The following is a 26,978-nucleotide window of genomic DNA, read 5'->3' as shown; positions in this document are numbered from 1 at the left end:
TAAGCAGAGCTGTTTAGAGACTCTCAATAAACTCATAAATGCTGGGTAAATTCTATCCAAAAGGTCACCAAAAAATCAAGAAGTCTCTTCCTAAGGATGTTCTAAAGGAATTTTTGATGGCCTCTGGAGAAAATCAGCTTTAGTATGTCACACCAGTTTTTAAGTTTTTAACTTCAAACTCTGATCAGGATCAATGATTTTTCTGATAAAGATCCAACTGCTCGTGGTTTTTTGTTTTAAAAACAAAGCCTGACTTTGATCTCCTTTTTGAGTCCAAAACTCGGGTTGCATTCCACTGGCCTCCCACCAAGGAGGGGTTACCAGTTAACACTGGCTTTGGAGGACACATCTGCCCTGTGCCCATCTCCAGCTGAGGAAGGAAACACTGAGTACTGAAGCACTCCACTGAGGCTATGATCTTCTGTGCTACTTTTGAAGTCTCATTTTAATTTTATATTTACTGAAACCAAATATTTCAGGTATAAAAGAATCCTAATAGCTAAAATGTATTTCTTTCTCTATTTCATATCTGAAGATGTGGTTATATAGGTATGCTGAAATAAATTTAGTACAGAGGAAAATAGTTCAGGACTAAATAAGTCTGGAGAGCTCACTCCCTGAGAAACCAAATTTTTAAACATAAAGAAGCCTTCAAAGTGCTTCTGCTTTTCTAGATCCAAGCTGAGTGACACCATGGAGTTTTTACCTTATTTGCACTAGATTTGCAGAGAAGGATCAGTGCTCAGAATTCTCCTAAATTCTCCTTCCATGCCTGCCCAAGGAAGGACTTGTAGTCCCAAGGGAAAAGCTCTCAGAGCTCCTGATGCCATGTGCCAGGATAGTGCCATGAATTTTTCATGGTGAAAAGAGGTTCTCTGGTCTGAGCTGGTGAAAGGCAATCTCCTGGCCTGAAAACCAGCATCTTTCCTGCTTGGAAATACAGGTAGGGGAAAACACCTGGGTTTAAATGACTTATAATGGTCAGGGGAATTTTTCTAGAAAGTGGAAATAAAGATAAGGTGAGTGGACATCAAAGCTCTGTCAGCTCACATGACACCGGTACAGACTTACCTTAGTGTACTGCAGAGTGCCTGACTGACCCTGCTATGGACACACCCCAAACACAGAGTGAGAGGGGCTCTGTTCTGCCTCTGGAGTAAAAAGTGACACCACTCTTTCAGCTGGAGCTGGCAAATGCACTGGAACTACTGAGACTTACTCCTGGCAGGAAAATTACTCCACAAATGCCAGAGGTTCATGTCCAAAAAGGAGACAGAGGAGTCCTTTTTATTCCATGGGCCATGGGGCATTTCCCCTGGGGTCTCTCAAATTTTAGAAGACACAGCCTCCTTTTTATCCCAATTTCCTGGCCACATTTTCCTCTTTCCCCATTGGCTGAGGTACTTGGGAGGCACAGACTTCCCCAAACACCTGATACCTAAGACTCCCTTCTCATGTATAACCCCCCACCTTTCTCCTTCCTTGTGTCAATTAGTGGGATTCCTTATGGAATTTATGGTTCTTCCCTCTCTCAGTATCGAGTTTTATTTATCAGCAGACCTACAGTTTGTTTGTAAAGAGAAATCTCTCTCACCCATCAGTGGAATCCTTCCCATTGTTTCTTTTATCTCTCAGTAGCTGGCTCTATTTACCAGCAGATCCACAGTTTGTTTGTAAAGTTCCTCATTCCTTTCACTCCGAATTCTCCTGTGGTTTTGGTTCTAAAAGGTGATAACAATGTTTGCTTTTTGAATATAATGACATTATTTATTCCAAAATATGGCAAAATTATGTTCAGTTATTATGGACAGAAGGCTCTGTAAATTCATCAATGAAACTCGAATGTGACTACAGTTCACAAATCCTGAATTTCCTCCTTTTCTTGGTAGGAATGGAAGAATGTGTTGTGAAAGGAAGCTGAAACTACTTCATGGTTTCAATTTACTGACTGGAAGATCTGGAAGATTCTGTAACTGGAAGGCAGGAGCAATGGAACAGAGTCAGGATGCTCTGTCAGCTGTGGTCAAGGGAAAATAGCAACTTTCTGTTGTCAGGTGGGGAACAGAAAAAGGATAAATTGGCATGGGCAGAGTTACTGTACTAAACTAAAACAGTCAAATAATTTCTTTCAGCTGTTAATAAAAGAAAGAATCAACTTGGAAGGAACTGGAGGGAAGCACCTGTCTAATCATCCATTCTATTTGTACAACACTTGGCACATTTGCAAATGGGTTTTCTTTTGCTGATCTGAAACAATTCCAGTGTTTTACTCTCCAAGTATGTCAAGTGAGTTCATATGTATTTAAAATGTGTTCACATGTGTTTAAAATAGCCCATAACAGGATTTTTGTTATGCCAAAAAGGTGTTCCTGAGCCACAGGACTTTTTCATCCTGGGAAATAACTTCTACTCAGTTTTCTTCCTGTGGAAGCTGAGTATGGAGAATCACCCAGGGATTTGATTAAATGTTAGCTCATTTAAAGTTTAACAATGTTAGTTCGTTTAAAAGTCATATTTTAATGATATGCACATGGCAAAGTGAGTGTAGCAATTCTGAACAAGGCCTTAGGAGTGTCACTGTCAAGGTGCTGCCCTTTGAACCATGCATTAAAACCTAAAAAACCTCTTAAAACAAGAGCTGTGAAAACGGGCAGCAGGTGTGGCAAAAGTACATTTCCAAGACATTCCCAGGCCACTTCAGTGGAAAACAGGCCAATATTGAGAGTTTTGGAAATCTTGCTTCTGTTTCTAAGGAATCACCAACACAATAGCTTTTCCTTGTGAAGCTGCTTATTTTTACAAACTCTTCAAACATACTCAAAAGGGCAATTAAAACCAGATGAGGATGATATTGTAGATATTAAACCAGTTCTGAGATTGTATTTCCATATTAAGAGGTGCTTGTATTAAAAAATATGACATGAAAGGCTTCATTTCCCCAACCTGCCTTTAAAAAGGTGAAAAGCTGAGGGTGTGGCCACGTTCCCTGCTCTTCCAGAGGCTGCAGCTTGTGTGGAAACCAGAGGAGTGTGTATGCCTGTCTAACTTACCTGAAGAGGTATTTCAGTCCTGACATTTCAAATCAGTTCAGTTTTTTTTTTAAATTCAAGGAACATAGGGGACAGGACTGGTTTAGTGATAGACACCCCCATGACAATTTCACATTTTAATGAAGTTATTTAAGACTGTGCTTAAAAATAGCTTCTGGTTGTCATGTTGAGGCACGGAGTCCTAAAATAATCAAGTTGAAAAAGCCAGGAGAGTGAAAGGATTCTAAGGTGTAGCTCTTGTTAAATCTCTGCTGAGCAGAGACCAAAAGATAGTGTGCTGTTAGAGAATAGTTCTGTTAATCAGTGTCTTAAAGACTCTGGCATGCTGAAGTTGTATCTTGGTGAACTGATAAGGCTGTTGCACTTGTGTTACTCCTGTTAAAGGGAAGTAATTCAAGTACATCCTAATATCCTGCTTGCATATATATTACTCAGCTTCTTTGGTGGGTTCCTATAATCAGGGAAATGTTGTCTGAGTGCACTGAGGTTCTGCCAGTGCTTGACAGTCTGTAGATTTTTTAGCTTTGCACTGTACTGCAGAACCTGGCTTTGAAAGCTGTACATCTGCCTGTCCCTGCACACCATGGTGTGATAGGAAGTGCTGTCCCCACCCTCTCCTGAATAAAGCCATGCTGAGCCATGGCCTCACCCTGCAGGAAAGCACTGCAGAAACCTTTCTAGACACAAGCATTATGCATTTCTTTTAGTATTTTACCTTGCTTTTCTGCTCTTTTTGTTAACTTTGATCAAAGCCAATGAAATTCTTCATTATTTCTAATTCTACACAACTATGATAAGTACAAGTTTTTTGTATTGTTACAGTTTTCTGTCTTGTTATGAAAATGAAGCAAAAGCAAAAAGTTGATCCAGCAAGTTATCTGTAAATCCAAAATAAAGTCTTATCCCAGTAATACATACTACTACAAAGTTGATGTGCAATATTGTGAAAAATCATCAAATCTGAAAGCTAAGACAAATACAGGTCAATAATCTAAAGGCATATACCATAAGCACTGCTTCAGAAAATACTCTGGGTGGCTTTTGAAGCCTCTGAGTCTGAAGCAGGATGAAGAAAGCATCCTGGAGGAGAGCTGCATCCTTGTCCCCTTGGCAAACCCATGGCAGGAGCTTCCCAACACCTGCAGGGATCCTGTAAATTCACACACTGGACACTTGTGCATTCAGGCACCAGCAGCTGTCATGAGGATGTTTCAGTCTTGTCTGCTCCACAGTCAAATGTTTCTCTGTCCTTGAGACAAGATTTTTGGCACACCACCTGGAATAAGGACATCCTTGCATCTTGGGAAGTCAAGATGCTTCCTCATGAGAAAAAGTACAAGTCACATTTTCTTTTCAGCTTGGATCATACTCCATCTGGCATTTTAGGGAGAAGTCACTGAAACTTGTCCTTCTAATTTTAACTAGCACTGTCTTGCTGCTCAGGTGTTTTGTGGCATGGTGTGTGTCTGTGCTGAACACCAAGCTTACCAGCTGCTTATCCTGTTAACTCTAGTTACCTGTCTTTACATGTCAACTTAAGGTTGTACCACATTTTGTCTTAAGAGTGAACAGCCTTTTCTTCAAATAGCAAAGGACTATTTTAGGCTAGATTTACCTTATTCACAGTACAAGTAGAGAATATGCTGTTGTCATTTTTATGGCTTTAAAAACACACTAATATTGAAGACAGCAAACATTCCATTGCACCTTGTGCTGCTGAAAAGTCAAATTCAGGCACCAAGTTTTCTTTCTTGGATGAGATAAGATTCTTATCATTGACATTCTTGTTGAATTTCATTTTCAGTAGGGGATGAAGTTTTCACATCACAATAGCTAAAATCATGTCCATAAACTAGGTCCTTCTGAGAGTGTGGTTCATGAACTGTGACAGCACTCCACAGGTTGTTCTTCCTCAGGGATTTCTGTAAGAGCTCTCTCATTCTCTTGTTTTCTTTGGCTGTGGATTCCCACATGATTTCAAGTTCCCCTTCTGTTTTCCTAGGAAAAAAATGGAAGAGAAATCCTAACTTTAACAATGTTTCAGCAGTGCAGAAGTACACATACTGGTGGATAAACAAATTAGAAATAGCCTGTATTTAGGTGCTTGAAATTGCCTGATTGAAATTCATTCATTTTCTGCTTTTGAAAAAGTTCATTAAATGCAATGCTAAATAGGACATGACCAGAAAACCACCCATGTAAAACTACCCATGATGTAATGTGTTGGATGAAGCCTGCACACAAAGCAGTGCATGTGAGACCCAAGCACTGTGACTGCCTCAGCTCCCTGGTGAGCACAGCTCTGCTCCCCACACAGCACTGCCCCTTCTCACTGCCCAGAGCACTGTGAGCCCCAAGGCTCTGATCAGTGCCAGATCAGCTAATGCATCTTTGTGGGAGCCAAACAAAAGTGGAATCAACTTAGAAAGCCCAAGAGCTTGAGTTTCCTTTGACTCCTAGTGTATGTCAAAATACAAACAAGGAAATGAAGCATAGCTTCAGTGGAAAGCACAGTTGATGCATGGAAAATGAGCACACATATTTTGATACAGAACCAGAGGACACAGGCTCAAGCTGCACCAAGGGAAATACAGGCTGGATATAAGGAAAAAGGTGATAAAGTTCTGGAATGGCTGCCCAGGGAGGTGCTGGAGTCCCCATCCCTGGGTGTGTTTGACAAAGCCTGGATGTGGCACTGGGTGCCAGGGTTTAGCTGAGGTGTTAGGGCTGGGATGGACTCCATGATCTTGAAGGTCTCTTCCAGCCTGGGCATTCTGTGACTCTGTAATCTGAACTCTTCTTGGAGGACTAATTTTTAAACAGAGAGCTGCAGAGCTGAGAGATGCAGAGGCAGAGAGTGCTAACTGACCTGGCATTGGAATGAGCAGTCAGAGCACACTGCAGTCCCAGGTCAGGCTCTGCAGTGTGGCACCACTACAGTGCCACAGCCACACAGCCTGCAGCGTGGTGCTGCTTCACAGCTCAGCTGTTTGCCAGGCCAGCATCTGACAAGAAGCAGTAGCATCCCAAGTGTAGTTACACAAGGGGAGGTTGTTTGAAAAATTTAACAAAGCATTCAGGAGAACTGGTTGGGGAGAGGGTGTCTTCTTGCTAGTCACAACCTCCCTTCCCTTCAGGAATTTGGATTACAGAGCAGCTTGGTTACTACAGCTGCTGATGCTCTGTACATCTTTCTCAACACCAACATTTCCTTGCCTCTACAGCTGGTTTGCCTCATGAAACACAAGTCTTTGCCACTTGGCATTTAAAACTAGATACATGCTCAGTTTAGATATGTGTGCTGTTTACAGATGCCTTTAGACAAAAGGCATTAATTTCTTATTAATGTAGGCTATTATTAATTAAATAAATAAAAATAAAAATTTAATTCGATCCCTAACCTAGCCAAAATGTAGGATTCTACAACATCTTGAGAGTAAGCAAAATTCCAGTGCTCCACTGATGTTTGAGGATGAAAAAATTACTAGATGTAGGTTCTGAAAGATTCTTCTTTAAAAAAGACATGACCTCATTGAACTAAATTCATTCAGCCTTAAATCTCAGAATCTTATTTGGGCTGGCTCAAGAATTGTCATCTATCCTGTAACAGCTCATTTATATATTCCTTATCACAAAAGTTTTTATTATGGTAATAATTTCGTGGGGATCCTCACAGATAAGACAGCTCCTCCCCTTGCCTATGCACAACTGCAAAGCTGTTCTGCTGTTGACCCTGTTCCAAGGACAGTTTAATGCACTTTCAAACTTACATTCTGCATCCAAAGCACAGCAGCTGTGACTACCTTGAGGTACTGTTTCTCTGCAGAAGTCTGTTTTATGAAATAAACCCTGACCTAGAAAACTCATAAGGTCAATGACCTGTCAAATAAGACTGGAAACATCTCGGAACTTGTTTTTTACCCTAGGGTCACATCCTGAATTTTGTTTGTATCTCAAACCTCTCATTTAAGGAAAGGTTGTGATATTGATATCTCTTAAAGTTACTCAGTGACTAATAAAGATTTCATTATCAGCTGCCTGAAAATCAAAATGCTATTGCTTCCTCATTAATGGTTGCTGGGAATTTGCAATATTGTCTAGCAATGGCTGTAATTACTGATAAGGCTTTAAAGAGCAACTTCCAGAAAGGGAAATCTGCTTATCTTTAAAAGCTTTTATTTATCAAAAGTACAACTATATCTATATGTGTTTCTTCTGAAAACCAAGAAGAAAAATTCTCATCCCTGGGATGCAATGGGTAAGTAGTGGAACTCCTGATTTTTGTTATGAGCTTAAAGAATGCAGGAGGGGAGAAAATTCCAAAGGCAAGTCATCTGTTATATTTGATGGAAGCCCATGCTAGTTTGGAGTACACTTGTTAAAAACAGAAGGAGAGAAGCAGCACATGAATACATCTCTTAGTCTCCACGTGCATTACTTGTGAGCATGCTGTGACTGCAGTGTAGGAGTGATGGGGGTGGGACAGTCAGGACAGACAGACGAGAGATCCCTGCAGCCAGGTTGTGGAACTTGGGGTTTATTGCCAAGGGCCTGGGAGCAGGGCCCTGCTGGGAGCTGCCAGCCACAGGGGAGTACAGAGAGTGGGAAAGAGAGAGAAGGCAAGAGAGTGGGAAAGAGGATGAGAGACTAAAAGAGGTAAAGGGTAAAAGAGGATAAGAGGGTAAAAGAGGGTAAGAGAGCGAGGTTCCCCTTACCATACAATAAATCTTCTTCTGTGCTGAACATTCTAATTCTCACTAACCAATCTAGTACAAGATACAAATCCTACAGCATTTACATACAGCCTATAAGAATCATTACTTTACCACACTGTGTTACATTTTAAACCCTAAAAACTCCTCTTTGGGCCCCTTCTGCCAAGCCAGCAGGGTCTGCTCTGACCCTTGGAGCTGTCTGCAGGCAGAGGGTGTTGTTTCATCCAAAGGGGATTGATTACCTTCAGCTGGCCATGCCATTGTTTTCCAGGTGTTCAGTAACTAAGGGATCTCAAAGCTTGCTTTCATTTCAATCTAACTTATAGTTTCCATATTCTCAAATCTTTTGCCAGGCAATCATATTTATAAGGCTTTCCTGTTTCATCTTCCCCAACACTGCAGCTACTCTGCCTCTGGGCACACAGGGGCTGGGCAGGGACCTGCCACCACCCAGGTGTGCTGTGCTCCTCTTCAGGTTCTGCTCATCCCTGTGAGGGCTCTCACTGAAAGCACGGGGCTCTTTCCAGGTCTGAAGTGGGATTTCACTTTGCTTTTCAAGAGAACTTACCAGCAACAGGTACAGTATGCTTTTATGATAAACAATTTCATGGTGGTAGCTAAGTCAGATTGCCCCAATTTCCTAACTCCCTATTATTAAACTAAATGCAAGAACAAAATAAATTATATGAAATAGTTTTCTGTCTTCACCTGCTTATAGTGATTTATCATACCTCCAGCAAGATCTTAAAGTAAACTGGCTTTTCTGCTTAAAATGTGGCATGCTACTCTGATTTTCATTACCTAACAGTGAAACTGGAGAAAAAATTAGAAATTAGAGAATAAATATTGATTGTATGCACTTATCTTAATGTCTATGTAGGCATTTTGCACAGAAACATTATCAGCTAGACAGTATTCTGGACTAAAAATCTACTCTGTAAACACAGCCTGTCACAATAAATCAAAATGTTTGGTACTGTCCTAGCACTAAGGGACTTTAGTTGTCAAATTACAGATGATGAGCAACATCTGAACTGCAAAAAAATTTCCCTTCCTTACTCCTGTGACTGTGTGAAGGGAGAAAGAAAATAATAAACCTTGTAAAATCATAAATAGGAAAAGCAGACCAAAATACATGTTTAATTTCTGGCTGATAGACATAAAAGAGTCAATACCCATTTGGATTACCTTGGGAAACTACTTTATATTGCAGTACTTGAGACAAATAATGGAATGTGAAGAAATTAGTTCATAGGAATTGTATCAGCCATGGTGTTAGTTGGTTTTATTGATGTTGTTTCATAAGCATAAAAACTTACTATTTCTTATAGAGTTGTAGAATTCAGCTGACTTCTCAGTAAAATTTAATTTTTTTTAATCTACATTTTTTTACAAAGTAATCAAAGGAAAATAGCAAATCATGAGGTTAACCAAAATACTATTTGGAAGATGACAGTAAAAATTCTTTTTTACTTTTAGAGTTGTGTTCATTATATTATATTCTAATAATTACTGTTGAGATTTAAATACCACCAGAAAAAAGCAGTCACTCATCACACCATTCAGTAATGCTGGAGACTACAGAAATGAAAGACATATCTTGATGGGGTTCATCTTGGGCTTGTTTCTATAAACCACTTTTCTTCATCATCATACAGTCAAATGGACTACAGTGGTGTTGTTTCAGGGTTTTGTTTCTTGAAAGGAAGCTGCAAGGATTAACTGTGTGTGTTTACTGAAGAAAAAATGAATTCATTTTGACTAAAAAGGTAAAAGTGATTTAGTATACTGTATGGAAAGTGTAATTATTTTACACATCTGTGTTACATCATCTAGCTTGCCTACTTTGGGGCTAGAAGGGTAAATTTTGAATTATCCATATTGTGGGACTTCAAATTATGCTCTATCCTACTTTGAAAAAAACCCTCTTTATTTAATTGTTGTTCTCTACAGTAAAAAACTGGAACATGAGCCCAGAGATGTGAAAGTCATTTAATTAGTTTCAAATCCTAAATAACTATTTCCAGAGAAATGTGAATCAGTTCAATCTGGCTTTTAATGCAAATTTCAAAGACTAACAGAATGTTCATTGTACAACTCTGCTACTTACACCTTTTAATTGCACTGTATAAAGTAACTGAGAGGGACTGCACTGATGGAAAGTAGATGATACCAAGCCCTGTTTTTCTATTGTCTGTTAAAATCTATTTAAATCTATTATTTCACATAGCAGTGATGACTTGAGAAATGACTGCTTATTACTTTTCTGCAGTTGCAAACTAAAACTGTTTTTCTTTTATGCTGATAATGTAAATGTGCTATGAAGCTTTCCACTATCAGAGGGAAAAAAAATACCTTTAAAGGACTCTGCATTTAAAGGATATCTCAACACAAGTCATAATCTTCTATAAATCTGTTACCTTTTCTTCTCTTTATTTTGCACATAGCCAATCCAAGTCACTTGTTAATAGATCAGTAAGACAGATTCAAAAGAAAACAGATATTTGGTGTACTCATTAGATTCCCTTCATTTCCTTCTATTCTGAAAACTGTGGAGGGGTATGAATGGGAAAGTGCTCAGCCTTTAGCAGAAGGTGCTATTAAAATAAATCAACATGTGTCTTAAATTACAGAATCCTTTCAAATTACCAAAGTCTCACACAGATTGATATCCTTCTCAGACTGATATCCTCCTCAAGTCTTAAGAACAGCAGTAGCCATATGGAATAAATTCCTCCTTCCAAAACCTTTCTGAGAGCTGCCAATCACGAGCAGGGTTTCAGCACTCTCATTTTCTCTGCTGGTGGCTGTGTGCAGGTGCTTTCCCTTGTCCCTTCACCTGTCTGACCTGCCTGCATGGCTCCTGCCTGTGCCCCACTCACCTGTTTTGCTGCAGGACCTCATTGAGGGTTTCCTGTTTGTCCTGCAGCAGACGCTGCAGGTGCTGCTTTTCTTGCTCATACTGAGCAGTCTTCCTTTCAAATTCCTTCTCCTGCTCAGTCATCTTGAGGTTGATATCTCCAAGCTTCCCTGCTGCTTTCTTTTTATATACCTGTAAGGGTTACAGTTAATAGAAAAAAGTGAGATTATAGGAGAAATAAGAACAAGTCATTACCAACAAAAAGATGTAGAGATACTGATTTTCAGTCGAATCTTTACATCAATGCTGCCTTGCTTAATTATGCCAAGTAGGTTGCATTATGGGATTTTTTTTAACCTACTTAATTTGAAGGTATTACACTTAATTTTGTTCTGCACATAAAACTACTTGTACAATGAATACCACACTGTGTGTTTGTTTTACAGTAAACACAGTTACCTGCAAGAAAAGGTTTGTTTTCCAAGAGACAAAGCCACACTTTAGAGCACAGGTTGCTGACCACTTGCTGAACAGTCATACTTATCAGCACACACCATGAAAAAGTGTTTCTGTTTTGTTAGTTGTTTTATCTTAATACTAAGAGGAAGAAAAGAATACCTTTGCTGGCTGCTTCATGTCATAGTCCTCTTGTTCAGTGAAGCCATGTGATTTTTTGATTAATGGCTATAATAACTAAATGATGACTAATGACTGGTCTCATCTCAAAAATAAGAAATTAGTAACTTTGCTTTCTGAAATAACATCCCCAATAAATTGCATAAGCACACAAGAAACTGAAAACTGGTTTGTGCACTGTTACACACTTCTAGATGCTGCTGCTCTTGACAATACCAAAATCCAATATTAACTTATTTTCTCATGATTACAAATAGAATGCTGTAACTGTTATTTTCTCTGCATACTGTGATGTTTCCTACATGCTATAGAACAGAGTTTTGGGATGGAAACACCTCCTTTAATAAAACTGTAAACTAATTGAGTGAAGCTTTGAAAATACTGCTAATATAAAGTTTTATTTCAGGTGCTAATCACTAAGGTTTTATCTCCATCTGAATCAGGGGAGAAAGATCTGAGTTTGCCTTTTGGAGGAACTAAAAAAAGGCATTTTTAGACATGCTGTATCTAAGGCTATATAACTAATCCTTTCCACAAACTGTTTCCTTTTAGCACTTGCAAAATGTGTCATTGTGAAGTTTAATTTTCTAGAGGTAATAGGATAACAATAGATAATATTTACCTAGAATATTAATTCAATATTTAAGGCTGACTTACACAGGATTTTTATCCTAACTTTTCCCTGACAGTTCTAATAGAAGAATAAGAAGCCTGCAAATTAACCAGTAACATCACTTAATTTTTTAGATTCCCAGAGAAGTCTCCAAAATGCAGAGTAATGTTATGGAAGGCTACAAGTAAACAAGTTCCTTCTGAACAGAAGGCTGCTCAGAGGCAGCCTAGAGGAAGTGCAGAGTATAGGGAAACAGGTATGAACCTTCCCCTCTGCCAGTAAAAGCCCCAGCACTTGCCAGGTGTGATTGAAATGCCCTCTGTAGATTAGATACCCATAATCATGTCAAAGAACAAGAGCAAACTTCCTCTCTCCACTTTATGACAGGGAAGGAAGCTGGTGAACTGTAGCACTGGTGAAACCCTGCTTTCCATCACGTGCTCACCAACCACCCAGCTACAGGGTGCTTTAAGCTGAGCTTTGTGTTTAAACTGCACTCTGCTCCTCCACAGCCCACAGCTGCCTCTGCTGGCTCTGCACTCCTGCTCTATCTTTGCCAACTGAAGTTGAGTCCTGTGTGCAGAATGGTTGCAAAATCAGAGGGAAAAAGTGCACCTTTTTCTTATGGCCATATGATTGTAGTCTGAAAGTAGGTATGAGTGATACATTGTTCTGACCTTGCCTCCATGGATGGATTATAAATCTGTAAAATGCAGCATGGGCAGGTTGGGTACAGTGACACATGCAGCTGCTGGCACTTACAGATCCTTCACACCTTTGAATTGTTCAAGATAACCTATTACTGTTCTCTGTAGCAGCAAACAGACTGGTAGAGATGACAGTTTTCAGGAAGAGGATGTTAACACACAGCTGGAAGTCAGAATATTTTCCTCTAGAGATGGTCATGGCACCCCATGTACAGAGTAAGCAGGATGAGGAATGATCATGGATGCAGGTGCTGGTACTGAAGAGGACATAACTTACTCCCAGGTGGTAAAGAGACAGTAAAACAGACTGCAGATGATATAGAGGAAATATGCAAACATGGTATTTTTGGGTCAGGGTATACACTATGCTGTCATTCTGGGTCTCCTAGGAGGCCCTTGGCTCCTGGGTTTGTCACAGAAATCTTGGAAATAGATGATTTTGTTGCAGCCATGGAAAGATAGGTTCTATTTAGCAGGCTCAGAATGCCTGAGACACATAACCAACCTTCCTGGGGATATTAATCTCTTCCCTGATTTTTGGCAGCACTTTTGTGTGAGTGGCAGTGTGTGCAAGTCTTCTTCTGAGCTCACAGCTGAGTGGAGAAGAGTGAGAAAACTGAAACAGCTTCAGACAAAAGCCAGCACAAATTTGGGTACATTTCTCTCTCCTCTGCATACAGATCAACTTAGGAGTGTGAAACAGAATGCAGTGTTTCCTTACCAGTAAGATGAATGCATTTCCTTTCAATTTTGGTTATACTTTCTGTTTTCTATGCAAACATGGCTAACTCTGGGAAATAAGCTACACAGTGTACAAAATAGTGACATACACCAGAACAATTTAGAGATTCTTTGTATACATCAACTAACATCACAAAGTGTGAAATATTTTGAACATATGAATGAAGGGAATGAATTGGAAGGGAATGAATAAAGGGAAAACAGGTGTTGCAATATTATATGCTGTGCTACCTAGTATTTCCTGATTGGTAACTTGGGACACAAATAGGGCTGAATTCCTGCCCAGATAATTAAAAGATTTTGGGAAAATATAGCTCATCCTTAGGACTGACAAAACAATGGAAGCAGTTTCCTAAGTGTCTGCATTTAAAAAACCAGCAATGCTCCATGAATTTTCAAGGGTCTCATACTGGAAAATCTAGAGTCTAACAAAGCAGAATGAATACTCTGGACAGAAAAGCCATGTATGCAGCAAGACTAAAATCAACCCATGGTATCCTGGTTTCAGACACAAAGCACTTTTCCCTAAGTCCAGATTAATGTTGATGGGAACATGGCAAAGGAACACTGGTGATAGGAACATTGTCTCCTTCAAATGTGCTGGCATGAGCAACTGCTTATACAAATCAGGAAGTTCTGCAATGAGTACATGCAGTTCTGAAACACACAGCTTCTCAGTGACCAGGAAGTGCTAGGAACAAATTTTTATTGCTTTCTCTTCATCAATGACAATTTTGTACTCTAAATGCAATAGGGAGCAAGATGGCAGGAAAAAAATTAAGGCCAAATTAGTAAAGTTGCATGAAAATGAGGGCAGTTACAGTAGGAGATGCTAGATGGTGGATGTCTTCAATACAAAGGTTGTTTCTGTTTTTACTAAAACCTCATGACTAACAAAATTATTATCAAATAGAGATTCAGAATGAATGAACTTGTTGTAATCTAAATTCTTTTTTTCAACAGTGTGTGCATAATTTAAAGATTAATTACACTTGCAGTGAAGGAAAGGAAAAGGTGTGTAATGATGAACTGGAGTACAAATTCTGTTATCAGAGATTTTTCCCCCTCCATCCAATGAAGCATGGAGGTTGTCCTTGCCTGTCCTTTTGCCAGTATTGGTTTTGCACTTAGAATTCACCACATGTAAATGTTCTTAACTTTATGCCAACCTCTTCTCTATCCCTTACAGTAGTCAAAGATCTATTATATTGCAGAAGATGCACACTTCACAAGAATACATGCCACTGTCTTAGTAGGGGAGCTAGACATAAATGATGGTGAAAAAAGCTAAAAATATTTTATGGCTGTCTTAATATAATAAGGGAAATCTGTCACAGTACTGTTTCATGCATTTTATGAAGGGTTCCTTACAAATTCAAGCTTTTTTTCAGCTTACTGCTCTCTCTTTACACTTAAAATTTCATTTGTTTTCTTTGTTGATGATTTCTATGCTGTGTCAATCCTTACAATGAAAATGGAGACCATCTCCATCTGCACTAACAAGGTGGTAGTGCACATTTGAGTCATTTGATGCAGGAATAGCAGTGGAGGTCTTGACTGGCAAAGTATAACATGGAGACTCTGCTTCAGGATAAACTGAACAAACTTGACTTAATACAAAACAGTTTTTGAAAGTAATATATACATTTCTTTCTAGATACAGAAACCAATATACCAGGTATCTTTCTCCTTTCTTGTTTTTAAGATTACAGTAAAAATAATCATGGTTCAGCAAAGATGCTGAAACAGAAATGTTTCAAATTTATTTCATTGTTATACTGCAATTACATACTGTGCTTTTTGTTTAGAGAGTTGTAAAGATAACTTAAAATGTATTTACTAACTAGGCTGGATGTTTGAACATCCTCTGAGTTTCTCAACCTCCTGCCCTAGGTCACAAGAAAGCAGTTGATGGTAACTGTACACCTGAGATAACATTTTCATTCTTCCAAATCGAATTGTAAAGGACTTCAAGTTGAAGGAGTGGTACAGCCTCAAAGAAGTACAAGACAGAACACTTGGGTTAAAATATAGAGCAAAAAATGAAATACAAATAATCTTTAAATACTATTACAACTAGTCATAATTCTCCAAGTAATGATGTGAACACAATATCTGGCAGACATGCAATGCACAAATACAATGGAAGACACTAGTGAAAATTACAATCATGATCTGTTTTGTTTTTTCAAAACTTTTAAAGATAATCCATAAGTCTTTCATAAAAACATTGACATAGATGAACTACTTTTCTCATTAAAAACCCCAAGCATTTCACAATAGGTATTTAGCTTAGAAACACTGCTTACCTTCACTTTTTCCTCCAATCTTCCCAAGCGCAGGCTGCCTTCTATAATTTTCTTGAGAACACCATGATTCTCATTTTCCAAACATCTGGCCTGCAACCATGCAGTAAACAAAGCCACATGAAACCACTCTCTGTTTGTTTGTCAGGGCAGACAAAATGCATACAACACTGAGGGGGACAGCAATTCCATTTTGAACTCCAGCTGCCTGAAGAACCAACATGGATAAAGAGTCCTGGAAATTATTCTCAGAACAGCTCATTAATAATTTGCCAACTGACTGTGAGTACTAGGAAGCAGTATTATTCTGAAATGAAACATACTGTAAAGCCAACCAACTCTGGGGGTTTTCCCTACAGATCTAAGTATGCAGATGTAGGGATCCCATTTCTGTGCATAAGACTCATCCTTTAGGTCACATCTGGCAATCTGCTCTCAAACAAGCCCTTGAAATTGGCAGGGGTTCAGGCAAGGATATTTCTAATATGGTATGATTAATATTTAAAAGCAGATATCCCAGAGATTGAGATCTAAGAATCAGTTCCCCCAGTTTCTGGGATACATTTATTGTGCCCAACTTCAATCCTGAAGTCCAGGTTGTAGTGGACAAGGATTTGAGCTGTGTCACCATAGCTCCTCTCCTAGAATTAGGAATTAACTGCTGTATCTTTTCATCCAATGCTGATGACAACCTTTGTCTACTACCTGAACAAGTAAAAGAAGCTTTATTTTAACAAAGTTTTGTGAAATTATTTCAGATTCAATTTGAAGACAAGAGTATGAATATGAAAACTCGAAATTGTGCCCAGTATCCTGAAAAAGAAACAAAATGGGCTTACAAAAAGCCCAGAAACCTCCATGCCAGACACTTCCACTAAACAGGAGTTGTTCCAAAACTCTCACTCAGCCTGTCAAAATGACTGCTGGCCAACAAGGAGCAATAATATGCATGTGCATACACAGCAGACAGTCCGTACAGAGCACTTCAAGGATAACAGTCTGCCCTTAAGACTCAAGTATTAAAATGTTATGATTTTGTGCTATTTTCAAATACATGTAGCTCAACACCAACTTCTAAAACTAGGTTAAAAAATCTTTTAAACTTGGCAAGTGCCATTTCAGACCCTAATGGTCATGAGAATTAAGGCTTAATTATATCACCTCCAGAAATAAGGGTAATTGCTTTTAATTGCTCCTCTAGAAAAAAAAAATCTTTCACTGCTCCTATCCTATTTGCTAAAGTCTACTTAAATAGAGCTAAATCCTTAAACTGGAATTACAGCTTTATTCTTTGATAATTCAGATTACTAATAACTTGTGCCAGTAGCATGATAACTGTGTGAGATACGAATTAAGTCACATTAATTATTTAAAGGTAATTACCAAAAACACAAGATGATCACGCTCCTTAGCTATCTTCTCCACCAGCCCAATAAGGTTTGCTAGATAGTGATGGGCTGCAACTTCTTTTTCCATTGCTTCCTCCAGCTGCAGTTGCAAAAGACCAATTTTCTTCTTTAATCGTCTGTAAAAGGGAAAATCTTTGGATTGGGAATCAGTAATGGCCTTAAAAAACTTGTATCACACATGCAAATCAACATGTACAAGTCTCAAACAACCATACATACTGTCAGAAATGCACTGGCTCAGAATATTTGCAGTGCCAATAGCACCATGTTCCAATTTTTGGGGCTGCTTTTTCTTTACAATATTTTATCTGAATAACACCAGTGACAATGATTCAAAAGAACAGGTTGTGCAATGGCTACAAGCTCATATTTCTTAAGATATAGAACAATAATACTGTATTTTTAAAATATTGTGAACTCCTCTCCAAGCAACCAGGTGCATGAGAAGATCTGCAAATAGTGTAAGTCTTATCCTTATTTAACTGCAAAGAGGGTTTGTCTACTCATCTTGTTGTCAGACAATTTTAATTACTAAATTAAAGATATATTCTTAATTTGCACATAGACACAGAAAAATGAGCACGAAAACATACAAAAATTAGCAAAACTTGACAACCAGGCCTCTAGACATGACAAACATGTTTAGGTAACATAGGGGTTTTTTTGCAGTGGGTAGAAAATACACATTATGGGAAGTTAGACAATATTTTTACAGATATTTCTGATTTTAGAAATAAAAGTATTTCTGTACAAGAAAATGAGACTGTGAGAAAAACCTGTTTGTCTTTTGAGTCATCTGCATCTCTGTTTCCAGGATCTTCTTGTCAGCCATGAAGTTATTTTTCTCCAAGAGCAGTTTCTTGTTTTCAGTTTGCAGTGATGCCATCTTTCCCATGACAGCTTCCACCTCAGAGAGCTTTTTCTCCTGCTCCTGCTGTAAAGAGCTGCAAAAACCAACAGTGTAGAACAGGTATCATGTACAGATCTACATCACTAAAATGCTAAGTCCCAGGGAGATACCCATCTTGAAGTTATGAAATAAGATACACTGAGAATGCTCAATGTTCCCTGGTGACATCAGGGAGGTATTACAATCTCATACCAAATTATTCAAGTAATTCCTTCTGATTGCACTTTATTTAAATTATAAAAATAAGTAGTCCAGATGTAATCCCTTAGTGTTTCTTTTTTTTTTTTAATAAATTAATATCAACACCAAAATACAAAGTCTGAGGACTTCTCAGGATGGCACTGTACCATGAAACAGTAACCTGCACTATCCAAAGGCTTGAGAGCATACAAATTTATGGAATGTCTTCAGAGAAACATTACTCTGCAATCATGCTGCACAGCAGCACTTATGAGTTCTGATGTTTCATGTAATTTCCATATTGGAACAACTGGAGAAACTCAGAACTTCTAGCTCAGAATTTCAGGATTCTTTAGACATGTTCCAAAGATGGGAACACAAGAATGAGAACATTTTATGTATAGTAATGATAGAAGCAAATAGATTTGACAAAAATGGTATTTTTCATGCCTCCACTTCTACAATTAGCAGCAGGTACTCTATGGTAAAAACACTTCTGCCAATGTTTCTAGAACTGGGATTTTGTCATTTTAAATGTCTCTAAAAACTAAGACAGTACTTTTAAAATATTTCTTTCCTTTTCTTTGTGCTTTGGCAGTTACCTTCCTGGATTACCAGCACAAATTTCAAGTGGCCTCCTCCCTACAGAGTGCCATGTGTCATGTGCATGCTTTGCACCAATGTTTCTCCACATGTAAACTCATACCTTTTTAAATCATTCACCACAGCCAAGTGCTCCTCTGCTGTAATTCTGCTATCCACTTTGGCTTTCAGCTCTTCACATGTAGAGCACAAAGCTTCCAGCTGCTTCTGGTACTCTGCTATTTCTTCCTCTTGACTCTTTTTCTTATCTTCCAAGATTACTATTTGTTTGGTCAACTTTGAAGCTTTTGGAAGGAGGGGAAAAAAGTCAACTGTGTATAGCAGAACTAATACAACCACTGAATGAAACTTCAACAAAACCATTACTACAGTCATCCCTAGTTGTTTACAACATTATGTAACAGAGCATTTGTCAGTTTGTGTTTCAACAATCTGGACTTGACTTTTTGCTGTCTCAAGCAACTTGTTTTGGAATAGTGCAGAAACTTCAAGAGTACTTCTTTTCAAGGCTAAAAGCTCACTGAAATGTCATTTTACCCTGAAAACTTCTGATTCAGTTTGAAGTGCTCTTCAATTATGCAAATGACTGTACTGCTGTTTAAGAGTTCTTCTCAATTTTTCAGAAGTCAAAATGGAGTATTTTTTATAGTGTCAATAGATGATAATGACATTTTTTTAAAGTATCAGTTGACATGCAGAGCTTGATCTCCTATTAATGTTAACTACATTCAAGGATGCTTTTTAGACATATATAAAGTTGAAAAAAAAAACCCCAGCCAACCAAAACCAAAACACTGCCAAGCTTGCCAAAACAAAAAATGACAACAGAAAACAAACAAAAACCCTACAAAAATCAAAACCTGCAGTACCATCTTTAGTGTAGTTCAGATGAATAGCAACTCAAGCACTTTTACCTTCTTGAACATGCTGTCTGTGACTATCTTTTGCTTTAGCTTGTTGAATTTTGAGTTGCTCCATCAACACTCCATTTTCTTCCAAGACCAGCTTGGCCTGAGTTTGGAGCAGCTGCCTGCAATGATAAATGTAAATAAAATGTAACTCAGATGTTATGTCCAAAGAACAAACACAACTGATTATCAACAGTGTAAACTTGCAAAATCATATTTGAACTTCTTCAAAAAACAGATTAAAAATCCTTATGGAGAGCAATAGCAGGACCTGAGGTAACCAAATCTATACAAATCTATACAAACACCTGCATTTCTGCCTCACTGAAAGAAGGTCTATGCCACTGGGTGAATCTGCAGAAAGATGTAAGATTATGCTGCATGCTGTCTCTTCCAAAGTCCTCCTCATGTAGACACAGTGTCATCTGAGCTCCTGCAAGCAACTACTACCTGTGCCATGGGTGCAGGAAGAATTTTTATGTTCACTCATAGTGGATGCTGCTCCCAAACCTGTTCCAACCTCCTGGTGAGCAGAAGCTCACCCACAGTACAATCAGAGCAGGATGAAAACTCTGCAGTGGCAGCAAATCCTCTGGGCAGCAGCTCTGGCACCAAAGCCACCCCTGTGCACTCCCATCCCAATCCCAAGAGAGTGAGGAGCTGAGCCCAGCCCCTGAATCCCAGCCAAAAATCTCCAGGTGTATCTGCACTTCCCAAGGGAAAGCCCCACAGCTAAGAGACTGCAGTCAGCTGCACTCTTCCTCCTCCTCCTCCTCCCAGCCACATCTTTTAAGTATCAGTCATTCCCATCTCTTAGGCAACAAATGAGAGAAAAAAATATATAAAAAAGGAAAAATCCTAACCTCCAACAACTACTTAACTTCATTATGCACTCTCTCTCTTAGCTTCATTTGCATTGTCTCACTTCTCAAAAACATCAAATTCTTCTAATGCCACATTCCAATTATTTTGTATTAGTGGAAAACTGATGTCATTGGCACACTGTAAAGGTAAGTAACCTGCAATATCTAGGAGAGAATTATATGGGCTTCCAGTGCAAAACCCCACATTCATATTTAATCTTTACTCCAAAATTATTTCAGGCATTGCAGATCAGCATTGTTCCAGCATGACAGTTGTGATGCTATTAATTCTTCAGAAAAATAGTGTCTGAAGACAAAAAAAAATTTCCTTAAGATCTGTAATTTTAAAAGTTTGCATGCAATAAGCAAAATAATTTTTAACTTTGAAATTAATTTCTAGGAATATAACTTGCCATTCTGTAGGGGTAATTAAGTTATTTAATTGCCCATGCAAATCTTCATTCTCCTTCACCAACTCTTCAACTCGTGCTTTAAAATTCTTCATATCCTCCTGGAAGACACAGGATTTCAAATAAAATTCTTTATCATTACTTTGCTTTAGTTTTTACATCAAGAAAAATTTTTGTAAGTACACATGCTTAGGTGCCTTCTAGTTCTTGTCATAATAGAATATTATCTCACTACTCACTCATCTCTAATTCAGGTGTGCATATTTGATTTCTAAACTGTTTCATTAATCTAGTAATATTTGATTAAAAAGAATACTGATATTGTGCCACATTTTTGCAAGTTGTAGGCCCTCAGAAGATAGGTTTGAAAAGCTGAATTCTGGAAATTACTGAATGATAGTATCCATTTTCAGTAGGAGTGATATGGATTTGAACACTGTAAGACAACACAGTGAATCTACAGTAATATAAAAAACCCTTGTGCTTTCTGTTTATTTTATGGCTGAATTTTTTTGAATGAAATACACTTACTTTCAAAACCTAGGAAAGTTGTACTCTGAAGCAAATAGCTATTTTTCAAAGATTCAGTGACAGAAAATACTTCTAAAAAGCAAAAAGAGTACCCAATCTTGTAGTACCTAGAGGTATTCTACCACAAAACCCACAAGCAGCTGCAAGAGCACTGAGTTCCCATCATGAATGCCAGTGGTAAATTCTTTCCAGCACTGACTAGTTTATGGTTTACTCCATTTTTAAAGCACATCTTATATATCTCAGTGTAGTGCATGCTCCTAGATGTGAACAGGCTGACAAAAACAAGCAAGCCAAGTAGGATGAGACAGCACAGTAACTATGCATGGAAAAGTAAAACAACAAAAAAGTTGCCTTAAATTTTAGGCAGGCAACAGCTTTGGCAAATCCCTTTTAAAAATTCAGTAATTTATTTCTACTTTAGTGGATATTTTTTCTAAATGGCAACTTGCCTGATGTTCAAGAATAAAATCTTCCTTTTCTCTTATTCTATCTTCATATGCCAGCAGAAGAGGTGACAAATACTTCATATCCAACTTAAAAGAAAATTAAAAAATAAATACATGTAGATTAATTACAAGCCATCATGTCATCTGTATTTTTTACTTTGGCTGTAGAGTATTAGTTTTGAAAGCAGTTAAAGGGGTTTTATATATGACTTGCAGGTTAAAGTGCAGAACTTCTACAAGCACACAGACCACCATATGCAGAATGATGTGCAGAAACACTTCACAGTACTGTGCTAGGAGCAAGCTTTGGAAAGGAAAAGACCTCATGCTTCCCTTGCATCTTTCTTCTAAAAAGCAGCTTGAACTGATCATTGTATGTAACACAGCAGAATATGGATGCAAGTGAATTCAAAACAACACTCAAACACTACAGTGAATACTACAGCTAAAAAACTTCTCAGATTCATTAGTACGTGGGAAGGGAATTTTTACACTCTCAAATCTGCATCTTTAAGACTAATTACATTCCTATGTGATTCTTGGCTATTTTGGCTAAAAAGACAGAGCAGGAGAACTTTCCCACGCTGTAAAGGTCTCAGTAACAGTGAGGAAGGAAAATATAAGATCTGCTTAGTATTTCAAGGAGAAATTGTCTTTTCATATTACAAATGCATTCCCTTTCACAGACTATTTCCTTCTCCTTGTCAGAAATTCATAGGCTACCACTGGATCCATGACCATTCCTACAATCAGAAATATTCTGTATTGTTTTAGTATAATCACAAAAAAAGCAACAGCAAAAGATTACCAATTAAGATTACCAATTAAGAGTAATAATTAGGATTACCAATTAAGATTACTAATTAAGCAATAGACCTTGAAGCAAACTAAATGCTGGACAATTCCAAGTGAAGATGGCATTTATGATTCTCAGCATAACAATACTTTTCAACAGTTCAAAGTTGGTGACTGTGCAGTTTGTAGCTTACTGTACATTCAGCTGGAACTGCACACATTCATTACAAAGTTCTGCCATACATATTTTTCTGCCACAAAATAAATGTTTATGATATTCTATTAGTATGTGGTAGTTCAGCAGAGTAATACCTGAATACTTGGATTCCAGTAAAGAAATTCTACTTTACTTAGAGAGGAATGAACAGTCAAGTGAAAATATTATTTGACTTACCAGCCATGGTGGCTGTGGTCCTTCCATGGGTAAGCTTTTCAGCTTTGCATTCTAGAATAGATATTTAAAAAGATATTGACATTGCTTCCTGCTTTTTGAAGCACCAGCAACTGTCCACTGCAGTCACAATTATCACCCCAAACAAGCTTATGTTTTCATTACATGTATTGCATAAGTAACACACACTCAATAAAACTGACAGTCCAGTATGTTACTGATACAAAATAATACTGAATTCTTAATATTAGACTTAATGATAAAGGCTTATTTTCAATTTCAGGAAAAGCCTGTGCAATTTGTAGACTTTATGGCAAATCTGGAGAAAACAGTCATAAAAACTCAAAAGATTAAATAACAGACAATGAGACATTGCAGACATTTCAATCTTGATAACCCAGATTCTCACCTCTTCTTGGGACAATGACCTGAATTTAGTTTGATAGCGACTTAATTCTACATTTAAACGATGGACCACTGTTTTCAAAGCATCATTTTCATCTACCAGCTCTTGTGCTTGTTGTCTGAGAGAAAGTAATTCTGTTGCCTCCCCTATTAAAACAAATATCCAACAAGAAAGTTCCATTAAAATTCAAGAAATGTTCACAAAAATTTGTTAATTGTACTGAAAAAAAAATTAAATAAGCTAGAATAATACCCAATAACTTCTCTCAAAGAGAAAGAAAAATCCCATGAAAAACTACTAGCAAAAAATCCATTATATTTCAAACGACAAATTATTTTATTTAATTATCATGTGCTTATTCCTTGCCAAAATTTCTACAAATGTAGAAAATACTGTTTGGAAACTACTTCTGCATGCATACTTGCCTAAATCAATGACTTGAAACCTGCTGCTAGTGGAAAAGATTGTAAGAAATCAGAAAAATTGAAACAAGATAACTAGAGAATATAGTTCTATATAGTTATAACAGCTTACATGTTTCTCCCACCTTCTCTATGTGAGTTCTCTACAGCATCTTTAAGTCTTTTGTTTTCTTCTTCTAGTGTCTTCAGCTTTAATTCCTGTTCTTTTATGATCTGTTTTGTTCCCTCAAATTGCTGCACCACAGCTTGGTATGCCTTGTTCAGAGACCAATTTTCTTGTTTTAGCTCTCTGAACTTTTCTTTGCTTCTATTTTCCCATACTTGCCTTGCCCGAACAGACACATCTGTAATGCCACAGAACAAGGTATTTAAATACTAGCCAGACTGGAACAGGAGTTTCAGCTAATTACAATCCATTTTTTTCTAATATTAACATTATATAGGAGTGATATTTTATAAGATTTAAGTCAGCTCATGGCTTCCAAAAGATAAAACCAGGAAGAACAAAAAAACTGGATTTGGAAAGAGCTGTGAAGTGGCTGCAAGTTCCCATCTTTTCTCTCAAACACTAAAAACATTCATTCTTTTAATGGAAAAGACAGTGTCAGCAGATCTCTCTCTCCCAAACATCAGTGACTGGAGAGGTGAAACTGAAATGCCCACTGCAATAAGCAAAGTGTTTGTGCCCTGCAGGGACTAGTCAGTATTCTCAATCTCTGCAAATTTGAAACACCCATACAATGAAAGCTTTACATTTCTTCCCATTGAACAGCCTCAGGGTTACTGAACAGAAGTTACTGACCAATTCTTAGATTATCTGCAAAACTCTGGATATATTGTTGCATCAGTAAAATTGATTTTTATTCATACATGCATATTAACAAAGTGAAAATGTCTAGCAAAGTCATTGAAAAATCCAAAGTACCTGGGGATGGTGGAGGTTTGTCATGTATCAGATTTTCAGCTACTAATTTTTCCTCCTAGCAGAGAAATAAAAAATGAGACAATCTGCTTTAACAGCATCACTGCTGAAGAACTTAAATAAAATTTTTGAAGGAGTTTCTTTTATATCAACAAAATTGAATGCTGGATTCACTGCTGATAATACAAAACTTATCATCTACTCATCTAGATATCATTTTATCACTGCCATCAGTCACTTGTAGACACTTAAAACTCGCTATTATCTTTAGTAGTCAGAAATGTACAGTTCCCAAACCAATTTTTTTTACAGCTGACATAAAAGACACAAACACAAAGCTTGATGAAACAGGAAGGGTATTCTTCCCACTTGTTAGTTTGTACAGAGTAAGACTTTAGAGCAGTCAATTATGTCAGTCCCTAACTGGGTATCAGCAAATAAATCAAAATGTAAAATGTTTTTCATAGTTGAAGAACTTTTTTCTTGCTTTGCTGGAAAAAAAACCTGAAAATATTTGTACATTTTCAGGAGGTTCTTTCACCAGGAAAGAATTACAGTGTCATTTATGCTAATGCTGTTTACTTGAGGTGAAGGTGAGGTAGAGACTTTCTCCATGTTTTTATGAAACAGCAGTGAAGTTCTCTAAGGATATGCTGTCATGTAATTTAACACATTGATGACACTGAGTGACACCAATGACTAAATGAGACAAAACTCATGAACAATTTCAAAGACAAAGATATGTGGTAAGAACTTATAGAAAAAAGTTATGATAACAATGGAAGAACTGACCATTTTCATAAACAATGTTCTGGCTAGTTGATCTGAGAAACTAAATTTTTGGGTATTCTTTTTCAAGCTTAAGAAAGCAGTCAGATCAGCTCAAACAGAAAACTATACAAAAATGCAGTAAAGTCAGGCTCAGAATTTGAAAATTAACAGTATGAGCTATCTCTTGCTATAGCATGTTGGCTCTCATCCTCAGTTTCCTTCTTTCACATGAGGAGTAAAAGACAATATACTATTAAAAAAAAAAAAAACAAACAACAAACCAACAACTTTTGTATGGCTCATTTACCTATATAGTAGCATTCTTTTCAAAATGAATGATTAGCTATTCTTGTATTCCAAAAGAAAAATATCCCATAGTGGCAATAAATTAGTTTTATTTTAAGTGACTGCAAACCTATCAGCTTTCTAGGACACCCAAAATGCAACATAAATCAACCTTTATAAAAGTCTTACCTTTAAATTCAAGCCCAGAGTTTGGTCTTCTGTTAAAGAAAAACAGATCTTTCAGTCAATTAGAACAAAAATCATTTTAAGTCCATAAGCTATAAGGGTTCATCAGGATATGTATGCCCACATAATAAATGCAAATAAATGTAGAAAGTCCTTCCCAAACCACAGATTAGATCACTAACTTTCCATTAACTGTTTCATGGTGTATCAGGACACTGATGTGAGACCTCACTTTACCTCACAGTGGGGAGGTGCAAGTGTGGAAGAAATGAAGCTGTATTGTTGGCTTTGGTTGTAAGTTTAGAATTTGACTGAAGAACAAATGAAATACTGTCACTGATTTTACTGGACTTCAATCCTATTGCATCTCTGAACAAAACAAGTGTAATTCTGACAGCTTTCAAGGCCTGCAGCAGTTACTATGTAGAAGAGGGATTAGAAATAGTGTATTTATCCTACATTTTCAGCTTAATGCCTTCTCTTCCCAAATGGTTTTATCAAAGCAACCATTCTTCCTGAATATTGTTCTCTATAAAAGAGAAATAAACAGACTCCACTGAAATAATACTAAAAAATGCTGGGATCCAACATGAATAAAATTTAGAAAGACATAATTTTTTGCAAATTGACTCACTTTTGCTTCCTCTTTCCTATCCACAAGCTACAGAGTGCTACCATCTGTGGGAGACACCAAAAATCTTACAGAATAAGGGCCTGACAGGCCTCTGCTCACTTCTGTTCATTTCTGTCACTTCAGCTCATGGGAAAGCACTCTGGGAAAGCCTCAGCTAAGGGGACAGCAAAAACCATGTTACATAACCTAAAAACCAAGTTTTGTAAACAGAAAACAAGTCATCTATAAGCAGTGTGTGCTCAGCTGATTCTGACTGGTCAGGGCACACGTGCACA

General features: G+C 37.6%; 1 protein-coding gene across 6 annotated transcripts in view; it reads right to left on the bottom strand.

Moving 5' to 3' along the window:
• Positions 1 to 2,497: 2,497 nt before the first annotated feature.
• The window catches only part of CEP89 (centrosomal protein 89), a 35,808-nt gene continuing 11,327 nt past the window's right edge, over positions 2,498 to 26,978 (bottom strand). For 2 of the 6 annotated variants that reach the window (XM_059856973.1, XM_059856970.1), the window contains exons 6-19: positions 26,073 to 26,101; positions 24,831 to 24,885; positions 24,031 to 24,249; positions 23,487 to 23,629; positions 23,081 to 23,131; positions 21,895 to 21,978; positions 20,911 to 21,012; positions 19,645 to 19,756; positions 18,834 to 19,014; positions 17,814 to 17,981; positions 17,012 to 17,153; positions 15,632 to 15,721; positions 10,648 to 10,817; positions 2,498 to 5,048 (exon numbers count right to left, since the gene is read on the bottom strand). In XM_059856973.1, coding sequence (XP_059712956.1) covers positions 4,823 to 5,048; positions 10,648 to 10,817; positions 15,632 to 15,721; positions 17,012 to 17,153; positions 17,814 to 17,981; positions 18,834 to 19,014; positions 19,645 to 19,756; positions 20,911 to 21,012; positions 21,895 to 21,978; positions 23,081 to 23,131; positions 23,487 to 23,629; positions 24,031 to 24,249; positions 24,831 to 24,885; positions 26,073 to 26,101 — 1,772 coding nt within the window. In that variant the 3' untranslated portion in view covers positions 2,498 to 4,822. The remainder of the gene's footprint in view (positions 5,049 to 10,647; positions 10,818 to 15,631; positions 15,722 to 17,011; positions 17,154 to 17,813; positions 17,982 to 18,833; positions 19,015 to 19,644; positions 19,757 to 20,910; positions 21,013 to 21,894; positions 21,979 to 23,080; positions 23,132 to 23,486; positions 23,630 to 24,030; positions 24,250 to 24,830; positions 24,886 to 26,072; positions 26,102 to 26,978) is intronic. The other 4 variants (XM_059856971.1, XM_059856974.1, XM_059856975.1 and 1 more) reach the window with 4 other exon arrangements.

The sequence above is a fragment of the Haemorhous mexicanus genome, chromosome 12 (genome assembly GCF_027477595.1).
Source record: "Haemorhous mexicanus isolate bHaeMex1 chromosome 12, bHaeMex1.pri, whole genome shotgun sequence".
Classification (NCBI taxonomy): domain Eukaryota; kingdom Metazoa; phylum Chordata; class Aves; order Passeriformes; family Fringillidae; genus Haemorhous; species Haemorhous mexicanus.
This window is presented reverse-complemented; position numbering and strand designations above follow the sequence as displayed.